This window comes from Theropithecus gelada, chromosome X, assembly GCF_003255815.1.
Source record: "Theropithecus gelada isolate Dixy chromosome X, Tgel_1.0, whole genome shotgun sequence".
NCBI classification, from domain to species: Eukaryota; Metazoa; Chordata; class Mammalia; order Primates; family Cercopithecidae; genus Theropithecus; species Theropithecus gelada.
Window position 1 is genome coordinate 138,963,242 of NC_037689.1, and position 25,790 is coordinate 138,989,031.

The 25,790-nt window shown below is 38.4% G+C and overlaps 1 protein-coding gene across 1 annotated transcript; it reads left to right on the top strand.

Annotated features, from left to right (window-relative positions):
• Window positions 1-20,716: 20,716 nt before the first annotated feature.
• On the top strand, window positions 20,717-21,454 carry LOC112615292. Its single transcript, XM_025371862.1, has 2 exons — window positions 20,717-21,016; window positions 21,206-21,454. The coding sequence occupies exons 1-2, from the start codon at window positions 20,717-20,719 to the stop codon at window positions 21,452-21,454; spliced, it is 549 nt and encodes a 182-aa protein (XP_025227647.1).
• Window positions 21,455-25,790: the final 4,336 nt, after the last annotated feature.

Consider the following 25,790-nt stretch of genomic DNA (forward strand, 5'->3'; position numbering starts at 1 on the left):
TCTGGTTGCAGGAGGGTAGGTGGATCAGAGTATCCAGAGTAGAAGCAAGGAGATCAGTTAGGAAGTTATTTCAGTTGACTAAGGGAAAAATAATGGTAGCTTAGGTTAGACTTGTAACATTGGAGACGAAGGGAAAGACAGGTTAAAAAAATATCAAGGAGGGAACCTTGACAGACTTGATAATGGATTGGAAATGTGTGGCAAGAAAAAGTATCAAGAATGACTCTGAGGTTTTTGAGTAGCGCTACTGAATGGAATGATATGGAGACATTAAAGACTTCTGGATAGGACACTTCTATTTTAAAAAAAGGATCAGAATTCATTTGGAAACAGGTTAGAGTATAAGGAAACCAAGACCGTTCAAAAATTGTACAAATAATTTATAGTTCACATATCTGCTGTACGAAAGGACTAAAATGTTGCTGTCTTATAAATGTCATGCATTGCCAAGTGAATTGTTGTCTTGTAGGTTAAAATGGTTAATCATTGTTAACCTATTTATTCATAAGTCACGTTGGTTGCACTGCACAAAAACCTTTTTTTTTTTTTTTTTTTTTTTTTTTTGAGATGGGTTTTCACTTTTGTTGCCTAGGCTGGAGTGCAGTGGTGCGATATGGCTCACCACAAGCTCTGCCTCCCGGGTTCAAGTGATTCTCCTACCTCAGCCTCTCGAGTAGCTGGGATTACAGGCATGCGCCACCACACTCTGCTAATTTTGTGGTTTTAGTAGAGACGGGGTTTCTCCATGTTGGTCAGGTTGGTCTTGAACTCCCGACCTCAGGTGATCTGCCCGCCTTGGCCTCCCAAAGTGCTGGGATTACAGGCATGAGCCACCGCGTCTGGCCAAAAAATACTTTTATATTTATCTCCTTTCCTCCATCTTCTTTCTTCTTTTCTGACATCTGTATCTTCCTTCATTTTCTTTCCTTTCTTTCTTCCTTCCATTTTTACTTCATTTTATCCTTCTTTCCTCTCTCTCTGTCTCCACATATTTATGGAGCATTTATTAGGAATCATGCATTATGCCAGACACTAGAGAAAATATGGCAAATCAAATGTATTTGTTGTCTTCATGAAGTTTAATATCGATCAGGGTAGACATTTTAAAACACAGTAAGAAAGAAAGAAAGATTTGATTATATCTGTGAAAAGTAGCATATAGAACCTTGTAGGTCCAATAAATAAGTAAAATAGATAGGATGCAATGAGAGCTATAACCAGCGTGTTTGGTCAGTTGGGTACAAAGAGAAGATGGCTACGTATGTATTGAAATAGCCCATTGCCTTTTGAACCGTGTTTCCTGAAGAAAGAACAAAATGGACCATCACCTCCACAAGAGGCCTTAACATGGAAAAAATATTTTGTGCTATCATATCAGCTCCTGTATTTTCTCTTTTCTGGAATGAGTAATTACAATTCTAGACAAAAGCTAGGATGCCTAAACTATGCTCTGGAATTTACTGACATGTATAATGTTTCATTGTCATAATCCCTAAATAATCACCTACTGGAAATGGTCCTGTTTTAGGAAAACTTTCCTAGTGTAATAGCATTGGGAGACTAGAATTGTCCCTTTGTCTTTGGTTATATTTTAAACCTATGAGTTAATTATATTATGCACGTAAGCACTTAAAACTGTGATCTGTTATATTTATATATTAAGTAAAGCCTTTTAGATCCTATTGCATCCGTACCTGTGTATACAGTTGTTTTGCTTGAAAGAGGATAGCATAATTTGCCAACTGATGTGAACTTTATGTAGGAATGTTACCTTCTGATGTAAGTGGACAAATCTTAATTGAGAAACATGGAGTGATCAGAGAGGGCCACTCAACATGTCTCTGCATTTTGCATTTACAATTATCTGCCCTTTCACATCTGTGTTCTGTGGGGCCCGAGCATTGACTCAGGCTCCTTCATCTGAATGCATTAATTGCTAAGTGCTCTGGGCACACTGCTTCCAGATTGTGCAGTCACATCTGGACACAGAGGAGATCTGGTTCCCTGAGTGGAGAGGACAAAAGACCCACTACTCCACAACAAGCTCTCCCATCACATTTCTGGTGACCTCACCTAGACTCAGGCTTAGGCGCCAAGGGATTGGAGAGGTGGACTCAGACCTACTTAGGACCTGTGGGCCACAGAAATACAGGTAGTTGGGATTGTTGGGCTGAGGTTAGAAGGCAGGGACAGACTAAAAATATGACTGAAGAAGAGCCAAGTGGAAGCACTTCTAATATGTTTGTTCCAGGGAGGAAGAAGCTGTCTAAAACCTCCATAAATAGAGTGGCCCAGTGCAATGGTAGTCGATTAGAGGCTCCCAGTTGCAATCTCATCCCCAGCTCCACCCTGCTCCAGGTACCTTCTCTGGCCCTGACTGCATTTTTCATCCTGGCTCTGTGGGCCCCAGTGTAACCTGCTGCCCCCTCAGCCCCGGCTGAAAACTCAGCCCCAATTACTTCCTTAGCCTTAGCTCCCTCCTGGCTTTAACCTCCTCTTTGTCCCTGATCTTTCAGCTCTGTTTTCCACTCTGCCTCATTGACCCCAACTACCTTCTCAGCCCTGGCCCGTTAGTATCCAGGCCCACAGACCCTGCAGGCCTCAGCCACCCCAAGTGGAGGGAATGTCCCAGTATGCATTATTGAAGTCAAAGAGAATAAAAAAAAGAATTTCAATTTTTTAACTTTTTTGATTAACATACTATTGTTTCTTTGAATGCAGTCTTCTGTGTGATTGGACCTTGAGGCCAGGAGCTGACCTTTGTATGGGTTATATAGTTTTATGCCCCAAGGTGAGATGAAATCAGTGTCTTAGGGAAATATATTTTGTTCACTTTATGCTGTATACCTGTCTCATAGCCCAGAAACATTTCTCCCCTTCGTTAACACAGTTCTTGTAGCAATTTGAAGGGAATAAAATGGTGCCAGGAAAATATCTTTAATTAGACGTAGAGTAAGAAAAAAAAGTTTTACCTGGAAGAGCACTACTCCTGTGTTCCTGATCAGCCATGTTTTACTTGCAGCTCTTCAGAAGTTGTGCAAGTGTAACTTAGTGAATGCCTGCTGTACATTATGAATTGCATTAAAGATTTCTTTAAAGCCTTGTCGAACTTTACATTTATGCATATAAAATCTTTCAAATGACAAGCCTCTGTTCTTTTTCCACAAACAGAAATAATTTTTTTCGGAACTACCGAGTTTCTAAGAGATTAAAAACCCCATAAACTTTTCAGCAAATATACTCAGCTCTTCAAATTGCACTGAAATATTTGGCTGTGCAACTACAGATGCCACAGACAAAGCCAATTGAGATGGGAGTAAGGGTGAAAATAGCAATCATACTTCCCTAGGTATCCTGATGAGATTCTTAATTCAATACAGTCCATGTTGTGCTGGGAACCGCTTGCATGTGGGATTCAAAGGTCCCAATATTGCACATTTTCATTCCCATTCTTTTCAAGAGGTGAAAGATTTCATGATTTTGCATTACTTTATACTTTAATCGTGTTCCTGTATTTGCATGACGATGTTTAAGACAACATGGTATCTCCTAGAAGCTCCCAGTCGTCCTGCTGGCCAACACTGCAATGTATTCTGTGACAAGGCTGTTTTTCTAGGGACAGTTTCTCTGTCCACCTTCTCTGACCATCTGACCTATAAGGCCTGCAAGCCACATTTTCAAACCTCTTCCCTAGCTCAGTCAGTTAACAGACACTATTATTTGCCTTTTAAATTCAGCTCTATATAGAATTACTACCAGTGATTTTATATTCCACCAAATAACATTTTTATGTTACCAACCTAATCAGAAAATCCCAGTTCAATCAGACTTTCTCAGAGCAGAGCTACAAAATGTCCTCCTATTCTAGTTTTTAATCTCCACCTTGAGAGAAATATGCAGAAAGGGTCTATAGGCAGCAGTTAATCTGACAGTGATTTCTTTACAGCAAAAAACATTTTCTAAAAATTATTTCTAAATTTAAAAGATTCACCTCAGGAAGAAAGCATGCAGCAGTCTTTGTAGCCAGAATTTTGCATAAGGAAAGGTGCTTCAGATCATGTTTTCCCTTTAGAAGGAAGGAAGGAAAGAAGGAAAGAAACTGACATGTATCAAACATTTAGTATATACCAAATCATGTACTGGACATTTTCACTGACCTTAATAAACTCAGCTCATTTGACTTTCATCACAACCCCTTGAGGTAGTTATTATGCCTCATTTTTACATGTAAAGACCCAGATTCCAAGAAGTTCAGTGACTTCCCTAAGTTCACACAGGTTTCAAGTTCTCTTTTGAATCTAGCCCTGTGTAATTACAAAGCCTGTGCTGTTTCTACTACGTAACACTGTCTTCTTATTTGGGGGCAGTTGCTTTCTTCCTTCTAGTTGACTTTATAGTTTAACTAAATGTTAGCCTTCCAGACTCATTTTGTTTCTTTCTCAGGTCATCATCATGCTTATTGTTCAACTGCTATCAACTTTCAGTAGAACAACAGAGACAGATTAAGGTCAAGTGCACCAACATAAATCACCTGTCCTATTATTCTCTGTAGCTTGTCTTTTTTTTTTTTTTTTTTTTGTCAGCACAAGAAACAACTCTCTAAATCAGGTTTATTATACTGCAAATCTTTGTCTCCTCCTCAATTTCATAAAAACTTGTAAACTCTTAGGAGAAGTGAGTCAATGAAACTGCAGGAGAAGATTCACTCTTATCAAGTCATTTTTAAATAGCTGGGGCAGAATCATTAAATTGGAAAAGCACAGAAACTTAAGTTCTTGGAACTGGAAGCCATTTTAGAGATCAGTTTCCAAGAAAGATGAGTAAGTTTCACCTTGACATGTTAACTCTGGTAGCAGCTGCCTGGATTGCTGGGTTTGGGATTGTGAAGCTATCTGGATTCGGGGAAAAGGGTGCAGTGAACCATTGCGAGTATCTGCCTTAGTTGGAAGAGAAGCTGGTGGAAGCACGTAACTTTTTTCCATTTATTTTAATCTATCAATGTTAAGATATACAAATTGAGACCCCAAAAGTGCATGCTTGAGCCCACTTGCCCAACTTCTGAGATCTTATCAGGAAGCTGCTGATCACCAGTTTCAGGTATTTTCTTTCTATCAGGAGACCGCCTTTCTCTGGCACTCGCTGTAACCAATTATTATTTTAGGGAGACAGTTAACAACTGCCTATCATCTGATGATCACTTGACATTCCTAGTGTGTGGCAGGGTGAGGAAGGTGGAGCCCTCTCCTGCCCTGTTCATGCCTGACTAGCTACCTACTGTAACAACTGTATTAGTGTCTTGTGGCTGCTTTAACAAAGGATTATGAACTTTACAACTTAAAACAACATAAATTTATTATCTTACCATCACAGCTATCAGACGTTGAAAATGGATATCAACTGTGCTAAATTCTGCAGAGAGTCTGCAGGCCTGTGTTCTTTTCTTGAGGCTCTAGGGGAAAATCTGTTATTTTGCCCCTTTCCAGCTTCTAGAGGTTCCCACATTCCTTGACCTGTAGCTCTCTTTCATATTTAAAGCAAGCAATGGGCAGTGTAGTCTTTCTTATGATGCCATCGCTCTAGTTCTGACTCATCTGTCTTTCTCCCTCTCATTTAAGGAAGGACCTTTGCAATTACATTGATCCCACCTGGATAAGCGGGGATAATCCCTTCATCTCAAGATCCTTAATCATATCTACAAAGTTCCTTTTGCCATGTAAGGTAATATATTTGCAATTTCTGATAATTAAAGTTTAGAAATATTTGGGCAGTCATTATTCCCTCTGCATAGTCACTAAAAGGAGGTTAATATACTTATAAAGTCTCATATCGATTTTTTCAACATTGAAAAAAATGTGGCCAAGCACAGCTGGGTTCAGAATAGATATAAGATTTTAAGTAACTAACTATATGCATATGGAAACAGACTTAACTACACATTTAATTATTTTTAGTAAAAGAAATTCCTTCAACAAAAACAAATACATCATCTGTCTTAGCACTGCCATTAAGTATGATCATTCAGAGTTGGACAAAAACACATTCTAATGACACTGGCAAAATCAGTTTCCACCTACTTGCTTTAGGCATGTCGTTGCACCAATGAACACATTAAATGTGATTAATTTATTTGGACATGGAAGTTGAAATTGCTTATGAGCAAGGCCTGAATAAACAGGAAAAAATTTGAACAAAACATTACCCTATTAATTTATTCTGTCAGAGAAATAAATGGCATTTAACTTTATCTGTAAATGCTATAAAATTTAAGTTTATTTTGGCTAATTGCATATTTTGGTTTACCTAATATGTTATGACAAGGATAATTTCTCAGTTTATATTATAAATTTAGTTTATTATACTGAATGTTTCCATTATATGGAAAATACCTATCTCCTTATTATTATTATTTTTTTGTCTCTGTATAATCAAAGGAACTTGGGCTTAATAATGACTCCAGAGATAACAGAGCTTTCCCATGATGGCAGGACCAAACCAAATATTAAGTCTGTGATTACTGATTGCCTGATTCACTGATGGATTCATTTATTCAAGTTTTGTGTTGGTTATTAACTAACTGCTTAGCACTAGGTAAGAAAGGCAAAATGAAAGAGAAAAAAGACATCATATAATCCCAGTTTGCTTCTTTGTGAGGCTTGCAGTCCTCCAAGAAGAAAAATAATAAAAAATCACATTGAGTATAGTTGGACTAATTTTAACAAGTGTAGTCATACCATCAAATATAGCCTGCCAACTATCATAACAAACATATCACATCTATTTGGCTGTGAAAGCTGTTGCCTTCCCTTTTAACATAAGGTAAATAATTTCACTAAAATATGCTGATGAATTGGTGGACCAAACAAATGGCACTGCAGAAAAAATCTGAGTCACTGTGTGTTTCTAAACACACAATGGAAAAAGATAAAGTGTTGCTAGTTATATAAATATGACTCCAGAGCTCTCATAGTGTGCCTGCCTTATACCTTAGGGGCTGCTTTCAGAAACAAAAATGCCCTATGACTCTGGAGGGGCAGAGAAACTGTGATTTTATTCAGGAAAAGTTATTAGGCTCTCTGTTGCCACAGAAAGCTTACATGCCTTTGCTCAGTCCCTATTTCTGAAAAAAATCAGTATAGTTTTGAATGGGCTCTGTTCATGCCCCTTGTCAGTTTTACTCTATTTCAGTCTACTAAGCTAGCATGCTTTGGAGTTTTACCTTGTGGCCAATGTGATTTCAAAATAATTAGTTGGTTAAAACGCAGAAAATTCCGTTGATAGGTATTAATTTACCAGTTTCACTGATTATTTTGTAGAGGTGGGGTCTTGCTATGATGCCTAGGCTCAAACAATCTACCCAAAGTGCTGAGATTACAGGCATGAGCCACCATCCCTGGCCATAATTATAATTTTTTTAATGGAATTAAAAGGTATATCAATTGCAACGCATGGTCCTTATTTGGATTTTAATTCAAACAAACTGTAAAAATGAAAATTTGTAACTTTGTGAGATAATTAGATATTTGAACTATGGCTGAATATTAGATGACATTCAAGAATTACTGTTAATTTTCTAGCTGTGATAATGGTATTTTGGTTATGTTTTTATTAAAAAAAACTCTACCTATTAGCGATTTATACTAAAATTTTAATGGTTAAAATTATATAATGTCTAGTATTTGCTTCAGAATAACTGAGTAGCAGGGTAAAACTAGAATAAGATATAAATGAAACAAAATTGCCCATAAATTAACAATTGTTAAAGCTTGATGTTCAGTATATTGGGTTTCATTAAGTTATTCTGTCAACTTTTGTGCATGTTTGAAATTCTCTATTAGAAATTAGTTTGAATACTAGTTTGGATAGTTCCCTTAGGGCATTTTCAATTTTATTTTTATACATCTTTTCTAGAAACACAGCCACCAGGTAAAGCAAAATATGCACATACGAAGTTCCATTGATTCTGCCTCCTAAATCTTTTTTCTTAGCTCCATGTTTTCACTTAAAAAAATTAAGGTATTATTTATATATAATAATATTCACTCATTTTAAGGGTAGCATTTGATGAATTTGGTAATTGTACACAGTATGTAGCCACAATCAAGATATAAAAGAGTTCCTTCATCCTAAAGTCTTCTTCATGCCCTTTGAAGGAGAGTCTTCCCCAACTCCTACCCTCGCCAACCACTGATCTGCTTTCTGTCATTATAGTTTTGCCTTTTCTAGAATTTCATATACATATAATCATACAGTACCGAAAAAATTCATTTAAATTCATTGATAGATTGACCTGTTTTAGACTCAGGTGGATATACTGCTGCAATGGTATTGTTGCTATTCACATTTAGTAAAATCATGTTTTAGGAATAACTGAACAATGTGTATTAAATTATTATACTTTCTTTTGTTTTTTTGAAATGGAATCTCGCTCTGTCACCCAGGCTGGAGTGCAGTGGCACGATCTCGGCTCACTGCAACCTCCACCTCCCGGGTTCAAGTGATTCTCTTGCCTCAGCCTCCCGAGTAGCTGGGATTACAGACATGCACCACCACGCCTGGCTAATTTTTATATTTTTAGTAGAGACGGAATTTCACCACGTTGGCCAGGCTGATCTCAAACTCCTGACCTCAAGCGATCCACCTGCCTCGGCCTCCCAAAGTGCTGGGATTATAGGCGTGAGCCACCGCACCCAGCCTAATTATTATAGTTTCTAAACTGAAGTCAGGTATGTTTGAAAGGTCACCGACTATTTTAGTCTCACAAACACTGTAGTCACCCTTTTTGAAGCCTTATGACAAGACAGATACAATGTATTGCTAAGTAATACTCTCTTATCTTGTGGGGGAGTTTGATCTACTCGTTCTACATTTCTTAAGTATCTTAGGTTAAGAGAAACATTGGGTTCACAGTAAGAGTACCACTAGTTCTTACTAGTAACTTATAGTCATCAGTTCTGTGCCTTTCTGCTTGAAATTGCTTGCCTCTCATCCCTCTGCAGAATCCTAATTGAGAAAGAGAACAATCTCAGGGTTGTTTGCAGTAGTGTACTGGTAAATGTTTAACAACTGGATCTCTGCAAAAGTAAAGCCCTGGTGTTATGGGGTGAGCTGTGTACCATGCAAAATGTATATGTTGAAGTCCCATCCTCAGTACCTCAGAATTTGGAAATAAAGTCATGGCAGATGTAATTATTAAGTTAAGATGAGTTCATAATGGGGTAGGGTGAGCCCTTAATCCAATATAACTGGTGGCCCTATAAAAAGAATGCCATGCGAAAAGAAACAGACACATGTAGAGGAAAGATGATATGAAGAGATGTATACAAACAACTCTCTGAAGCTGGTTCGAATCAGCAGGTCATGCCCAATCTGGGATGCATATAAAAGCAGTGAACAGGTAGGTGGTCCTAGGGTAAAAAAAAAAATGCCTATTACTGAAATAATGTTTATGCTTTTGTTCATGTTCCATTCTCTAAGCTGATGTAATTACATAAAGAAAGAATACAAGTAAATTAAAAAAACTGGAAGTTGACAATTTATGGCCTGTGATCTGCTTTTGTATGGCCATTGAGCTAACGATATTTATTAAACATAGTTTTAATGTGTGGTGAAGAAGAAAAAGACCAAAAAAGGGAGGAAGAAGAGAAGGAAGAATAGAAGGAGTAACAGAAACCCTATGGCTCACAAAGGCTAAACTATTGTCTGGTCCTTTGCAGAAAAAGTTTGCTGGCCCTCAAAGAGTAATTTGAAGTAGAGTATCTCCTGGTCAAGTTAACTCCACTTTGGGGAAAGATATTTGGAAAAAATTTGGTAGGATGTGTGTTATTGACATGGAGACCACAATAGAAAGATCTAGTAAGTGTGCATTTTAAAGTAAAAGCTCTTAATTGTTGGACACTAATGTTTTTATTAAAAAAAAAAAAAGAACCATGTGAGGGATTTCAAAAGTGCATCTTCATTTGTCTTGTAGAACTTAAATTTGGCTTGTAGCTCTGCATTTGATTCATAGAGTCAAAGTTTGCAATCTTTAGTCTAGGCCCAAGAAATAATGAAGATTAATCTGACCAACCCTCATAGAGGAGATTTGAAGGCTATATGGTTTGAAGAGCTTAAGAAGAAAGTAGTCCCATCAAGGAAGGTTGGCACTCTCAGACTAGCAGAAAAGACAAGGAATAGTAAGTTCTGATGTCAGACATTTATATTGGCTTTACAAGCTGTGCCTCAAGGTGGCAGGGCTTTGTATGCCAATGACTGGAGGAGGTGGGACAGCTGTGGTTTGGAGAACATTGGTGGGTAGCTACACCACTGAGATCCTGAGAGTTATTATTGTAAAGGAGATCTCTATAGTCAACTGAAGCAACAGTTCCTAAAAATTATGGAGAACTATAATCTAATGGTGCTGCTGGACAGCAAGAAAAGCCATGATATTTATCAAGATCGGTTTCTTTATCCAATAACATCTCCTTTGTTTTCCCAAATTCTAATTTCTAAGGTTCCAGGTTTGATGATACTTAAAAATAACAAAGCAAAGAAAACATGAACAATATATCATATCCTATGTATTTTGGGACATTCTATATCTGCTGTAGTAGAAATCAAAGAATGTAAATTAAGATATAGTTTTCATATAAAATTTAGCAAAAGACAAAAAATGAATGAGACAGTAGTATATAACATTTTGAGTCACCAATTTTGGCTACAAATACCAATTCTGCTGCCTCCTACTTTTGTGTCCTTCAGCAAGCAATGTAACCTTTCTGAGCCTCAGTTTCCTTATTGGTAAAGTAAAACTGATAATCAAACCTACTTCATAGGGTTGTTAGGAGAATCAGTTAATGCATGTAAAGTGCTTAGAACAGTGTCTGGGACATGATAACAGCTTGTTGAATGCTAGCTCTAATGACATGATTAGTAATTAATGTGAAGAAATTGTTCAGGGTAGTGGCATGATGGTAGAGCAAGATGAGGTGGCTCTGAGGGATCTGATAGAGAAGCTGTCAACATGGGAGTGACATTGGCATGGCCCAGCAAGAGTATGGACAAGAGGCATTTCAGAGGAGACAAAGCCAAAAAGATAGTAAAGTGCATCTGATTCTATAAGCACAAGTGAGCCCAATGAATTAACACAGTAGTTGTGAGGAGTGGACAGAAATAATGCTACCAGACCAAAGTGAATCTATAAAGAGATTTCCCTCTCAGGGACAATCTCTGTGACCTTCAGGTCATCCTGTTCTCAGAAGCAGCATCGTGCAGTTTCTTCCGAGGATTAAAATTTTCACATTGGCCTGTCACTTGCTTACATCTTGACAAGACAATACACTTGACATATGCCATTCTCTGTGTAAAGACTTGCTGCTGGGCACAGATTTCCCCCAGACAGCCTGTAATGTATGTTTTGCTTTTGTTAATGTTTCTGTTAAGTTAGTTTAAAACAGCTAAAATTCCAGAACTAAAGCATAATGTTGGAGCTATATATGAAGACTGAGACTTTTATAGACAATTCTTTGCTACATTTCTGAATAAAGTTATAAGGTATAAAAATGTGTTTTATTCCACTGTAGAAAAATTTAAGCTTGATTACAAAAGTACTTATGGTTATTTTTAAATTCAGTGAATGCCTTTCTACTTTATAGAATGAAATGTGGAAGGCTTCATAGATTTTGTAAAAAGTCACACGTCTGGGTCGGGCACCGTGGCTCATGCCTGTAATCCCAGCACTCTGGGAGGCTGAGACGGGTGGATCATTTCAGGTCAGGAGTTTGAGACAAGCCTGGCCAACATGGTGAAACCCCGTTTCTACTAAAACGACAAAAATTATCTCAGCGTGGTGGTAGCCGCCTGTAATCCCAGCTACTTGGGAGGCTGAGGCAGGAGAATCGCTTGAACCTGGGAGGTGGAGGTTGCAGTGAGCAGAGATCATGCCACTGCGCCACAGAGTGAGACTCCATCTCAAAATAAAAAAGTCACACATCTGGATGGATGATATACATTTGTGGCAAAATGGCTCTGCTCTTTAATCCCTGGAGTGAATAATATTTGTTCAAGCAGGGGTTTTGTGGAGGTTTCATCTTTCTTCTTTGTATTAAAAGCAACTGTGTATTGATTTCCAAGCACATCTTGACATGTTCTTTAACATCTTGTTGTATTTTTTTCTTTTTCTATTTAAGGTCATTTATTTTGAGCAAATCTGGAAAAAAAACAAAAAAAACCAAAAAAAAACAAAAAACAACCCTTAAGAGTAAAAGACTTCCGCTGGGCACGGTGGCTCACACCTGTAATCTCAGCACTTTGGGAGGCCGAGGCAGGCCGATCACGAGGTCAGGAGTTTGAGACCAGCCTGACCAACATAGTGAAACCCCGTCTCTACTAAAAATACAAAAATTAGCCGGGCGCGGTGGCGGGCGCCTGTAGTTCCAGCTACTCGGGGGCTCAGACAGGAGAATCTCTTGAACCCGGGAGGTGGAGGTTGCAGTGAGCCAAGATGCCGCCATTGCACTCCAGCCTGGGCGATGGAGTGAAACTCTGTCTCAAAAAAAAAAAAAAAAAAGTAAAAGACTTCACAATACTACAATCTTGAATTAGCTCGTAAGAGTTTTCACTTCTGATGTTAGCAACCATATTCATTAAATCACGTTTATTTCATTGACTTTTCAATGAATAATTTTCTTATAGGTAGCCAAAGAGTGCAGCAAAGGAACACCAGTGGCTAATTAAACCAAATAAACAAAATCTAGTATTTGGTAGCCCAAAAGCATGGCTACAATAAACAATAATTTATTGTACAATTTAAAATGACTAAAAGTACAGTTGGAATGTTTGTAACACAAAAAAATGACAAGTGCTTGAGATGATGTCTACCCCATTTACCCTGATGTAATTATTACACATTGTATGCCTGTGTCAAAATATCTCATGTACTCTGTAAATATATACACCTGCTGTGTACCCACAAAATTAAAAAGAAACAAAAGAGTATCTTCTAACTCAATGAGCATCAGTGACTTGAATCTATCTACAAGTTACCTGTAGAGGACAATGAGTATAAAAATGCAGCCTTGGCCGGGTGCCGTGGCTCACGCCTGTAATCCCAGCACTTTGGGAGGCCGAGGTGGGCAGATCACAAGGTCAGGAGTTCAAGGCCAGCCTGAACAATATGTTGAAACCTCGTCTCTACTAAAAATACAAAAAAAGTTAGCCAGCCTGTAATCCCAGCACTTCAGGAGGCTGAGGTGGGCAGATTACAAGGTCAGGCGTTCAAGGCCAGCCTGACCAATATGGTGAAACCTCGTCTCTACTAAAAATACAAAAAAAAAATTAGCCAGGCGTGGTGGTGGGCGCCTGTAGTCCCAGCTACTCGGGAAAAAAAAATGCAGCCTTTTGGAATATTTTGCATTTTGGCAGCTGACAATATTTAAGCAGCAAAACGTTGTTATTAGAAGCAATTTCCAGGAAAAGTTTTACATTTAAAATAAAATTATTAACATATAAAGATTGGAAAGATCTCTTGTTGGCATTTGAACATGTCGGATGTTGGCTCCAAGCAGGGGAAAGTAATTTTTAATGAGTGCCAGTCACTGTATTGCTCTCAGCACATATCTTATTTTATTTATTTCTAATAATGATTATATGGAGCACGCACCATTATTATCTCCATCTTACAGATGAGGAAACTGGAAAGTTAATATGCCCATATGTTAGCAATGGTAGATCCATAATTGTCTGGTTCCAAAGATCATTTTCTCAATAATTATCATCTATGGGTCACATTTAATTTCTTACTACTAACTTAATCATTTGCTATGGATTGATTTTGAAACAGACAAACTGAATTGGTCTGAGGAATATACTAAATGATGGTAGAATAATAATGGATGATACTTAATTAGCATTTATTGTGTTCTGGGTTACCTTGCTACACACTTTTTCTTTCTTGAGTCACTGAAACTCTGCTCCGCTATCCCCTACTAGCACATAGGCTTTTAAAAACAACTTTATTGAGATATAATTAACATACCATATGATTTATCCATTTGAAATGTACAATTAAATGTTGGTTAGTATTTCAGAGATATGTGCAATCATCAAAACAGTCAATTTTAGAACACTTTTATCACTTTATAAAGAAACTCTGTACCCTTTAGCTATCACCCCCCATGCCACCAACTCCTAACCCTGGTGCAACTCTTATAGTACTTTCTGTCTATAGATTTTCTGTTCTGGTTATTTGATATAAATGAAATCGTATAGTATGTGATCTTTTGTGACTGGCCTATTTCACTTAAGATGATGTTTTCAAGGCTCATGCATGTTGTAGTATGTACCAAGTACTTCATCCCTTTTGATGGCTTAGTAATATTCTGTTACATGGATTGTCAATTTTTTTGTGCATTCATCAGTTGATGAGCATTTGGGTTGTTTTCACCTTTTGGGTATTGTAAATATTGTTGCTATGACAATTTATGTAAAAGTTTTTGTGTGAACATATTTTCAATTTCTTGGATACATACCTAGGAGAGGAATCTCTGGGTTATATGCTAATTTCATGTTTAACTTTTTTAGGAACTTCTGAGCTATTTTCCAAGGCAGCTGCACCATTTTACACTCCCACTATCGCTGTATGAGGGCTATCATTTCTCTACATCCTCATCAAGGCTTGTGAATATCTGACTTTTGGATTCTAGTCATCCTCCTGAGTGTGAAGTGATATCTTTGTGGTTCTGATTTGCAATTCCATGATGATTGATGCTGTCAAGCATTTTCTAATGTGTTTGTTAGTCATTTGCATATGTTCCTTGGGAGAAATGCCTGTTCATATTCTTTGCCCGTTTTAAACTGGGTTACTTATCTTTTCTTCATTGATTTGTATGTGTACGTTAAATATTTTGGATATAAATCCCTTATCAGGTATATAATTTGCAATTATTTTCTCTCATGTGTGGATTGTAGTGCTACACTCTTTTCATGGATCCCTTAATCTTTACAATAGCCTCATAAGGAATTACCCACTCATCTCCATCTTTTTAAATTTTTTTAGAAATGCAAAAATAGACTGAGTGGGTAAGCACTTAACTCAAAATGTGACTAAGGGATTCCTGGGTTTGAGCTCATATCTGTTGGGGATTCAATGAATGCTTCCCTTCTCCTGCCATGACTCTCACATACATTGTAAACATTTGACCAAAAACAATTAAATCTTAGGAGTGCATTGCCCTGACTGTGCATAACTCCTAGACATTCCAGTGTACACACATTGAAAAACACACAAAAACAACACTTTGGCAGTACTCCCCAAATTTATTATCTGTGGACCGTGCTGATTTCTAGCAGGAAGGTGTAACCACAAAGCACCTGAGGCAGGCTGAATTCATATTCTGAGTCAGGATTTATAAGCATGGGGAACTGTTCTCTTAAAAGACAATAACAAAGATAAACCTTTTAATACGAGCCAGATGCAGTCATGATTTTTATTAAATGTTTGCTAGTAACTGTACTTATGTGAGAACATCTGCCCACTGATGAGCTCCCTGGAGTTTTAGCAGGCGAATTTATGTAGGAAATACAACTTCAAGTGCTGCTTCCTGAGGAAAGAAGTTAGATAAAAAACCTCACTTACCTTTCTTTCATTTTTTCCCCATCTGCCATTTAGAAAGCCCAAGTAAATACATTCCTACATTGAGCTAATACGCTTCCCTTCAGCCTCTCTGCATCCCCAGCTTTGGCTTTGCAGGTGCCCAGTAAGTGTTGGTGTCTGTATCTGAGCCCTGGGTGTACAGGCTTGTTGGGTTGTTCAAGAATAGTGCAGAGCTTCATATGCCTATAATAGCTTCCCACGACTGGTCTTTGTTATTCATACCCACACTCCTGAGCATACACACTCCTCTCTTTTCAAATCTTCCCTCTCCAGTGTTCTCAGTAGTTTATCTTTGGAAGGCTGGATCAGAAAGCAGAATACATGGTATTTAGAGAAAGTTTTCTTATTGGTATTTTTGGATTCTTCTGAGCTCTAGGTCACTCTTAATTAAGCAGTCAACAGGCAGGTCTTTACTCACTTCCCAGACTGCCATACAAAGTACAGAACAGAACAGTCTTAAGTATCTCTCATATTCCAGATAAATACTCTGGACTGTAGCGTAATCTGATTAGTGACCTTCCTCTGAGACCATCAGGATTAATTCCATCTTGTCTCATCACTTTTAAGTCACCTACCTGCAGATTATTCATCGTTGCCTGATCACTTATCCACATATTGTTATATACATAACAAAATTAAACCCAGCTCTCTCTCCATCATTAGCCCTTCTTTTCTGTCGTCTGTAACTCATAGTCTGTCATTAAGAAATTCCCCAGTAGCTTCAAACTCTTCGCTTTCTCTTGTTATAACTGGAATGTGGCTGTCCTTTCATGTGAACACCAGTTTCCCTCACCTACCCCAGAGACTAGAGGTGGAGTAAGTGGCCACTTTGCTCCGTTTTGTCACTTACAAATCATTTCTGTTTCTTCTTCAAAATCCAGAGCTCATTTGAAGTATAGAAATTTTCCAGAGTAGACTGACTGATGTCACCTGAAATTCTTAACCGCGTATCTCAAATGAGCAATCTTTCCATGTTGTGTGTCCTTTTCTACTATGAAAACCAACTATTCAACACCCTATCCTCTTCTCAGTTCTTCAGAAACCCACCCGCTCATGCCTGTCATTTTATGACCTTTCCTCTTCTTTCACTGAGAATAGAAGAATCAACAGAGAATTATTCCCTTATATCTTTACCACCAAATTCACCATCTTACATGCATTTGTAACCATATCATAATCATTTCCTTTTCTTCTGTACAATATATAAACATAACCTCTTCTCATGTAAGGCCAGATCTTCTACTTTTAGCATAGATCCCATCTACTAGTGCTCTGATACTCCTCTTGCATTATCAATATATATATTGTTTCTTCTGCAGTTATCCTCTTGCTCTTTACAATCATTGATTTCACTTAATCATTCACATCAACACACAGGCATGCTCTAAATCTACCCTCTTAAAAATACACTCTCGGCTGGGCATGGTGGCTCATGCCTGTAATCCCAGCACTTTGGGAGGCTGAGGCGAGCGATCATGAGGTCAGGAGTTTGAGACCAGCCTGACCAACATGGTGAAACCCTGTCTCTACTAAAAATACAAAAATTAGCTGGGCGTGGTGGTGCATGCCTGTAATCTCAGCTACTCAGCAGGCTGAGGCAGGAGAAACGCTTGAACCCAGGAGGTGGAGATTGCAGTGAGCTGAGCTCAGGCTACTGCACTGCAGTCTGGGTGACAGAGCAAGACTCCATCTCAAAAAGAAAAAAATAATAATTAATATAATTATCTTAGTAGGTGTGAGGTGGTATCTTATTGTGGTTTTGATTTGCATTTTCCCTAATGGCTGATGATATTAAGCAGCTTTTCATGTATTCGTTGGTTATTTATACATCTTCCTTAGATAAATGTCAGCTTAAGTTCTTTACGTAACTTTTAATTGGGTGTTTTATTTTTTTGTTTTTGAGTTGTAAGAGTATTCTGCATACTAGATCTTTACCAAATACGTGATTTGCAAATATGTTTCTCCTTTTCTTCGGGTTGCCTTTCCATTTTTTGGTGAATTTTTTGCATCAGAATTTTAAATTTGATATAGTCCAGTTCAATCTTTGTTTGTTGCTTGTGCATTCGGTGGCATATCTAAAAAAGTTACTTAACCAAGTTCTATGTGTTTCTGACCTAGTTCTATATGTTTCTATATGTAACTCTGACCAAATAGTCAAACCCATTCACTCAACAGATATGTTTGTGACCACTTACTACATACCAGTCTGTACTCTATGTACTAGGAATAAAGTGATGATGGGACAGTTGTAGCAGATTGCTAGCTGATCACCAACACTCAAATTATCCTCTTCTTCTTGGTAGATTCCATTTATCCATCTCTCTTGCAGTTAAATGTGGCTATGTGAGCTCTTGCCAGAGTGGGAGTGATACATGTCCCTTTTAACCTGCCCTATAAATATTCCCATGTGCTCTCCTCCATGATCTTTTCTGCTTCCACAATTGGAATGGAGGTGGCAAAAAGTGTTATTTTGCAAATTACCTCAGTAGGGTTGTGACAAGCGTTGAATATGGATATGGTTATAGCTATGGTTTAAATGTTTCCTCCAAAATTCAGATGTTGCCAATGTGATAGTATTAAGAGGCGGAGTCATTAAGAGGTGATTAGGACATGAGGGCTCCTTGCTAATGAATAGGATCAGGGCCCTTAAAAAGAGTCTTCATACAACTTTAGACTGGCTTTTCCTTCTACCACGTTCCATGTGAAGACAGTATTCCTCCCGACCAGAGGATTCAGTAAAAATATATCATCTTGGAAGCAGAGAGCAAGCCCTTACCAGACAACTAAACCTGCTGGCACCTTGATCTTGGACTTCTCAGCATCTGGAATTGTGAGAAATACATTTCTGATTTTTGTAACTTACCCAGTCTCAGGTACAACAATTATTTAGCATAATTTCAGCATATATTTAGTGGTCAATAAATGTTGACTTCTGTAATTATGATTACAGTCTTTGAATTGTCCAGTAATCATCTGAGATAGGAAGAAGGTAAGAAGCCTCACATAATTTAGCAGATAGTCAAATTAGGTCTGCACTCCTGTAGACAGAGTAGCAGACTTGTTAATGGTAACAGCTTTGTCTTTCTGCACAGTTTCTGTGTTGATGAACAGAGAAATAATAATCCTAAGCTATCTTAAATAATATTTAAAGGACCATAATTTGGATTATGCTAATGTAATGAAATGTAGCTTAAACCAAAAACAATATGAGAAGCTTGGTTATAGTGGTTGTGAAAATTCTAAATTACGCTGGAACATTTTGCATTTACACAACACTTTTATAAAATAGTTTTGTAATAGAATCTGACTCCATGTTTTACATTTGACAGCTAACAACTTTCAAGACCTACCACTTCCTCTTCCTGTTCTTACCTAGATCTGATAAGAAAGCCCAGGTGATTCCTTCTTTAGGGCTAGTGTGAAGGTCAAACCATGCAAGCCCTAGTCTGTGTGTAGGACACTCATACCAGCTTTACCCCTCTAACCATCATAAAAGCCAAGCCAGTTTTTTTTTTTTTTCTCTCTGTTCTCTCAAGCATTCTTGTACCTGCTTGGAAACCTGCCCTGATCTCTCCAGAAAGCCTCATTATGTGAGTAATAAATTTTTCCATTCCCTTTTGGTGCATGTATCATCAGTTTTGACATCCAAACCAAATTTTTGGTGTGGAATCCATCCTGTCACATTGAGTCTGTGAACAGGATATCTAGGCACTCTTCACAACCACCAGGGGTCTTTTTTCTCTTGCTTCAGCTTCCTAACTGGCACTGCTACCTCCTGGTGACATGCAGTTTGAGCTACTGCCTACGGCCTAGCTTGTACTTTAAACTGTACTGCTTTGTGCAGCATTGGTAGGGTTCTACCAAGCCTATGCTAAAGATTTCAACAACGTAAGTCAGCAGTTCAACTAATTGACATTTCAGCCCTGAGTCTTGTGTTTCAGCCTGGATCTGTGAATTCAGATTGAATCATGTGTCTCAATTCCAATATAAGATATGACTGAAACTAGGCTCAAGGATACAACTCTTTCGTTTTTACCATCAGTTGTTTCTAAACCAGGTGTTAGTATTCTTTCTATAGACAGCTCAGGAGAAAGACTGAGAGTCTCTTCAATATACAGGCCCATTGCGTGGTCACTCATATGGAGGGAGAGCAGTTACTATTTGAAATGTTGAGAACACACTCCTAAAAGCAGATAACTCACTAGGAGCTTTAAAAATGCTTCTTACGATGCTGCTTAGGTCACTGCCACAAAAAAGATTTTGATCATCAGAGTTTTAGGGAGAAACATCCATGACACCCTTGTGGAAAAAAACAAGGGATTCATTCAACCATTTTCATGGAGGAGTCCCATAATCCTGATATTGACTTGATATGAGGTTCTCTGAAGGAAGAAACTTGTATGAATAAGGTAGAGAGGAATGTCCATGAATTGTATCCAGTAACCACACACACACACACACACACACACACACCCCCTGGGAAAGTTGTCTGGTAGAGGCAAGTGTTGGAGAAAAGTGAGATAACTCACATCTCTATTGAGACTTAAATATGGGCACATTGGCTCAGAAGGATTTTCGATAAGGCATACAAAATATCCAGTATTGGTGAAGGCTGGGAGACAACAGAATGAATGACTGAGTGAGGTAGCCATGGGGAATGGCTTGGGGAAAACACCCTTCTAAGCCATGTGACACACCACAATTAAACTAGAAGAGATGAAGAAGGGTGAGAGATCACTTTAGAATGACCCTTAGTGGTGTTGAGGAAGCTCTCTTTTTTCTCTAACCAGACCATTTAAACTCCTCTGTACCCTGTCCCTCCCACCATGGAATTGTCAGGAGTGGTGCTTTGTGATGTCTAAGCCATGGAGTTGTCAGGAGTGGTGCTTTGTGATGTCTTAGCCACCCCAGGGCTACCATTGGCAGAGGAATTTCTTGCTGGCCAATCAAAACTGAAGAATGGCATCTCATTGTCCAGAGGAGTATATATAGAGAGAAATCAGGAGGCCTAGGGTAGGCTACTGTTGCTCTAGGGTGTCAGAGATTAGGAAAAAATCAAGAGAAGCTCTAAGATACTGTTGATCTAGCATGGCAGAGTCCAGCAAACAACAGGAAGGCACTATACGGTACCATTGTACTGAGATAGAAAATGTCCCTCAAGAAATTAAGGCGGCTATAGGCTACTATTGCTCTAAGATGGCAGAACTTACCCAGGAGCCAAAAACGGATGTAGGCGTCCGTTGCTATACTCTCCCAGAAGACACCGAAGAGGAAGGAGAAGGTAGTTCAGACATGCCTGGACCATCCACAACCACAGGCGAAGAAAATCCCAGCATGAAAGGGAGGAAGAGAACTACTTGTGAAGCTAAGGATGGTGGAAACGATGAGGTCAGTTATCCCTAATTATGTGACTCTTCCTTCCCATTGATACCTAACCCAAGATTCCTACCTTGTCCTTACCTGGCACAAAATCTTTCCTCAACCTGTACTCATCATCACAAAATCTCCCTTCCCACACATTCCCCATCCACTTCTCCAAATTAATGTCTATTTTGGCTCACTCTGTTTTTCTTCCAGTTGCTAAAAGTAGCAAAGAAAATAAGAACATTCATTCAGCAGAATTCAGAGAGACGTAAGGCGGGCCAAAAGTCAGAAGTAATAATTTTCTGTGAGAGGAATAGTAAAAACGGGGGTGAAAATAAAGCAAATGAGGATGAAGAGAGCCAGGAGGAATCCCCTACCTCAAGTTATGCTGAGGGCCCATCATCGCCCACCTCGAGTGATGCTGAGAGCCCCTTGGAAGACCAAGACTCGTCTCATCTCTAGGTTAACCTCTAGAAATGATCTCCTGTGCAGAGAAACGAAATACTGCACCAGGATTATTGGATGTTGATGATTAAAATTCAACCAAAAGATTCTGAAAAGCTCTGTGTGTCTCTGTGGTGTTTTCTAATAATGGGGAGGGAAGGAAAGAAGGGGAAGAGCATGTGTATGAGGAGGGAGGGAGTTGTGAACCTTCCAGGTTATGAGACAGGCTGGCAGCCACAGTTAGCCAGACATTGGGATTAAGAACTAGATGAGGAATGAGCACTGAAGACAAATTTCCTGCTTAATACTTTATCCCACAGTAAAAGAGGAAAAGGAATTGATGTTTCTGTGTGTGGGGGAGGGTGGCGGTGAGGGTATAGATAGAGAGAATTGTGATGTGTTGTGGGGTGGTAGTATGCAATAATGAGTTTGATTCCATTTTTGATGTTTGTCTGCCGCCAGATTTTAAGCTTCATCTCATTCCCTTCTGCCCCACATCCGGGCAAGCTGATAAAAACAGCTAGAGAGTTACTGAATTTAAAATGGAAATGAACAGACATGCCTAGCCTCAACTATTGGAATTATTCCCTTGACTACAATCCCCATACCCATGGCATCAGTTCTTTCCAAATATCCCCTACTGATCATGGACAATCTGACCTAATGACTAATAAATTAAAATTAAGTCTTTGGTACTTGTAGTCAGCTTGAAAAATGGGACCCTATGGACTGCCTCACCCAGTTAAAATAAGTTAATAATTAACATCTTCCTCAGTTGTTTTTTTAAAAAGCCAAATCTAAATTAAAATAGAATCTTCAGTAATTGAAGCCCATTATGTAAGACCTATTTAGAGAATTAGACCTATATAGATGACTACCCTCACTGCTTATGCATTTAACAGCCAAATTTGGATTGTTCTTAAATCTGGAAAATATAAATGGTGCCTCAGTGTATATTACTGTAACCTTAATGCCATGGTCCCCCTCATCAGGTCTTCATACCTAATATTATTCAAATTACTGATTCCATCCAATACGTAGCTGGTAAATAATTTGCAGTAATAGCAAAGCATTTGGCTAAATGTTCTGTTCAGTTCCTGTTTCAGCAGCCTCTCACCTGCAGTGTACTTACCTTCACCTTAAAAGGGACACGATACAACTCTACCAGGGTACTTGGTGGGGTATCTTTCCACTCCTGTCATCTCATATAATCTTCACAGGCAAAATGTTAACTATATCTAGATTTTCTTAGATGCTCAGGTATGACGTTACACTGATGACAGTCTCTTCTGAGGAGTTTCCTATGACACACTTCTTCAGGACACAAAAATGTTAGCAAAAAAGATCACAAAAAGGAAATCAGCCATTGCCCCCACACGTAGTACATAGCCACACTACGTCAGTTAAATTTCTGAAAATTATTTGGTAATCTGAGGGATGCTCCAATCCAATAGTGTCAAGAAAAAGCTTTTAGTCTCAGCACCCACATTTTAAAAACAAGTCTAATATCATTTAGACATTTTTGGATCCCAGAGGTAATATATTCCCTACATAGAAATTTATTTAAGTTTATTTATTCTTTCACTTGTAAATTGGTCCATCTTGAATGAGGCCACGTGCAACAAAAGGCTCTGGAATTTGTCTAAATTGCTATGCAGCAGGCACTTGTGTTAGGGATCCCCAGAGACTTCTTCACTGTAGAGATTTTAGCAACCTCACTTCATACTTACTGAAGTCACCGGACCAGCAATGATAGCCATTAGTTGCCCATGGGCTTCTGATACAAGGAACTTCTCTGTTTGGCTTTATGCTATATGCCATTAGTGTGGCAACTGGTGGCAACCTACTGGGTTTTGCCCAGAAATGTAAGCTCTCTAAGGCCCTGAACCTGTGACCCTCAACATCTAGTTGTTCATTATACCTGGGTCATGGAGGTAGCACTCAGTTCATCATGACTAGTGACACTTCCTCACTACAGGATGGAGCCACACCTGATTTTTCTGTATATTCCCACCTATAGGAGATGGTAACTCCTCTGTCCTCAGTCCCTCACTAGATTCCACAGTTCTGGAAGAGGACATTGTTCTCTCAGACTCCTTGGATAACCAGGGAGTCCCTTAGAATCTGTTACCAAAGGGTTATCATTCACTACTACCAATGGCATTACCACCCTCACCCCTGACAGAGCTTGCTTGAGAACTGCTGCTTTTCATATCTCAACCAGGATTTCCATGATAAAGGACAAAACCCAAGATTCGATCGGCCAAACTTTAAACAGTCATCTTAACGCTGGATGTCCTGGCCAATAATTGACCTCATCTGAACATTTTTAGAGACCTTTGAGCTATTGTCAATGGTCTGACTCTTTGGTCTGGCCGTCGAGAAAACAATTCTTTATCCAGGGTTGCCCCATTTTGGGCAAAGAACTGTTGAAATATTTTGACTCATAGATACCCCAAATATAAATTAAGATTATACATTTCTCTGTACATATCAAAACCACAATACCATGTTCTTACCAAGGCACTCCTTTGTGTTTGCTGTTCTAGACTTTGGGAGTTCCAGACATCATTGATAGTGACCAAGATACTCATTTCACTTTTTAAAACAAACATTCAGTTCTTGAACAAGGCAATGGAACTTATACCTTCCTTGTTGATTTTAGGCAGCAGGCCTCATAGAATGTTATGTAACCAAAATTATAAAGGTTAAAAAGGGTCTCTAAAAATCTTACCTTATGGTCAAACATTAAAATTGGGTAAATGCGTCTACAAGGTTTTATTAAAAATGGAGTTTAACATTAATAGCACACTAATATAATGGTAAAATTTGGCTTATATGATATAAAATCACTCAGTAAGCGTTGTCAAATATAAAATGGTATTTGGCTTTCTTTGGGCTATATTTGTATAAATATGCTATTGGTATGTGTTCCAAAGTTATGACAGACTCCTATAACTCTAATATATCTTATTGTACATTATCAGTAATAATTATAATTGTTTTGTTAAAATTATTATGTGTCACAGAGGTAACAAATATCCTTGTCAATTGTGTCTTTAACTATGGCTACCCTAAAACTTTTTGTCATCGCTAAACAATTGTTGTCTTGTTTTAGTCCTCTTTAAAGGGTGGTTTTATAATCAGCTGTAAAGCTCTGAATGCAGGTTTCTGATAAAAAGCTGGACAGGAATTAACTGCATAAACTAAAGTAATAGGAAACTAAAGTAATCTGTTTAATGTTTTGCTTAATATATTGCTAACCCTTTGTTTTGTCTTTCAAAGAAAATTTTTTTTAAAGCGATTAACAGCTTTTAACTGTTAACTGTTACCTTTTAACTGCTAACTCCCATATATATGGGAGTTAACTGTTCACTTTTAACTGGTAACTCCCATGTGTATGGGAAGTTAACTGTTCAGTTTTAAAACTCCCATGTGTATGGGAAGTTAACTGTTCACTTCTAACTGCTAACTCCCATGTGTATGGGAGTTAACTGTTCACTTCTAACTGCTAACTCCCATATGTACGGGAGTTAACTGTTCACTTCTATCTGCCAACTCCCATAACTGTTCACTTTTAACTGCTAACTCACATATAGGAGTTAACCATTCACTTCTAACTGTTTAACTTTTAACTCTTTCCTTTATAAATTACCCAGTCTTTTAACCTCTTTCCTTTATAAACTACCCAGTCTTGGGTTTGTCTTTATTAGCAGCAAACTAATACAGCAACAGACTAATACAGCAAATTGGTACCGCAGAGAGTGGAGCACTACTGTAAAGATACCCAAACATGTGGAAGCGTCTTTGGAACTTGGTAACAGGCATAAGTTAGAACAGAGGTTTAGAGGTCTCAGGAGAGGACAGGAAGATATGGAAAACTGTTGAACTTCCTAGAGACTTGTTGAATGACTTTGACCAATATGCAGATAGTGATATAGACAATAAAGTCCAGGCTGAGGTGGTCTCAGATGGAGATGAGGAACTTCTTGGGAACTGGAGTAAAGGTCATTCTTACTATAGAAAGAGACTTATGGCATTTTGCCTCTGCCCTAGAGATCTGTGGAACTTTGAACTTGAGAGAGATAATTTAGGGTATCTGGCAGAAGAAATTTCTAAGCAGCATAGTGTTCAAGAGGAAACAGAGCATAAAATGTTGACAAGTTTGCAGCCTGACAATGCAATAGAAAAGCAAAATCTATTTTCTGGGGAGAAATTCAAGCCAGCTCCAAAAATTTGCATAAGTAACGAGGAACCAAATGCTAATTGTCAAGACAATGGGGAAAGTGACTCCAGGACATGTCAGAGACCTTCATTGCAGTCCCTTCCATCACAAGCCTGGAGGCCTAGAAGA

Coding starts and splice junctions, on each gene's coding strand:
- LOC112615292 (XM_025371862.1), top strand. CDS start 20,717: ATGGCAGAGTCCAGCAAACAACAGGAAGGCACTATACGGTACCATTGT. Junction 21,017..21,205: donor AGGATGGTGGAAACGATGAG/GTCAGTTATCCC, acceptor TTTTTCTTCCAG/TTGCTAAAAGTAGCAAAGAA.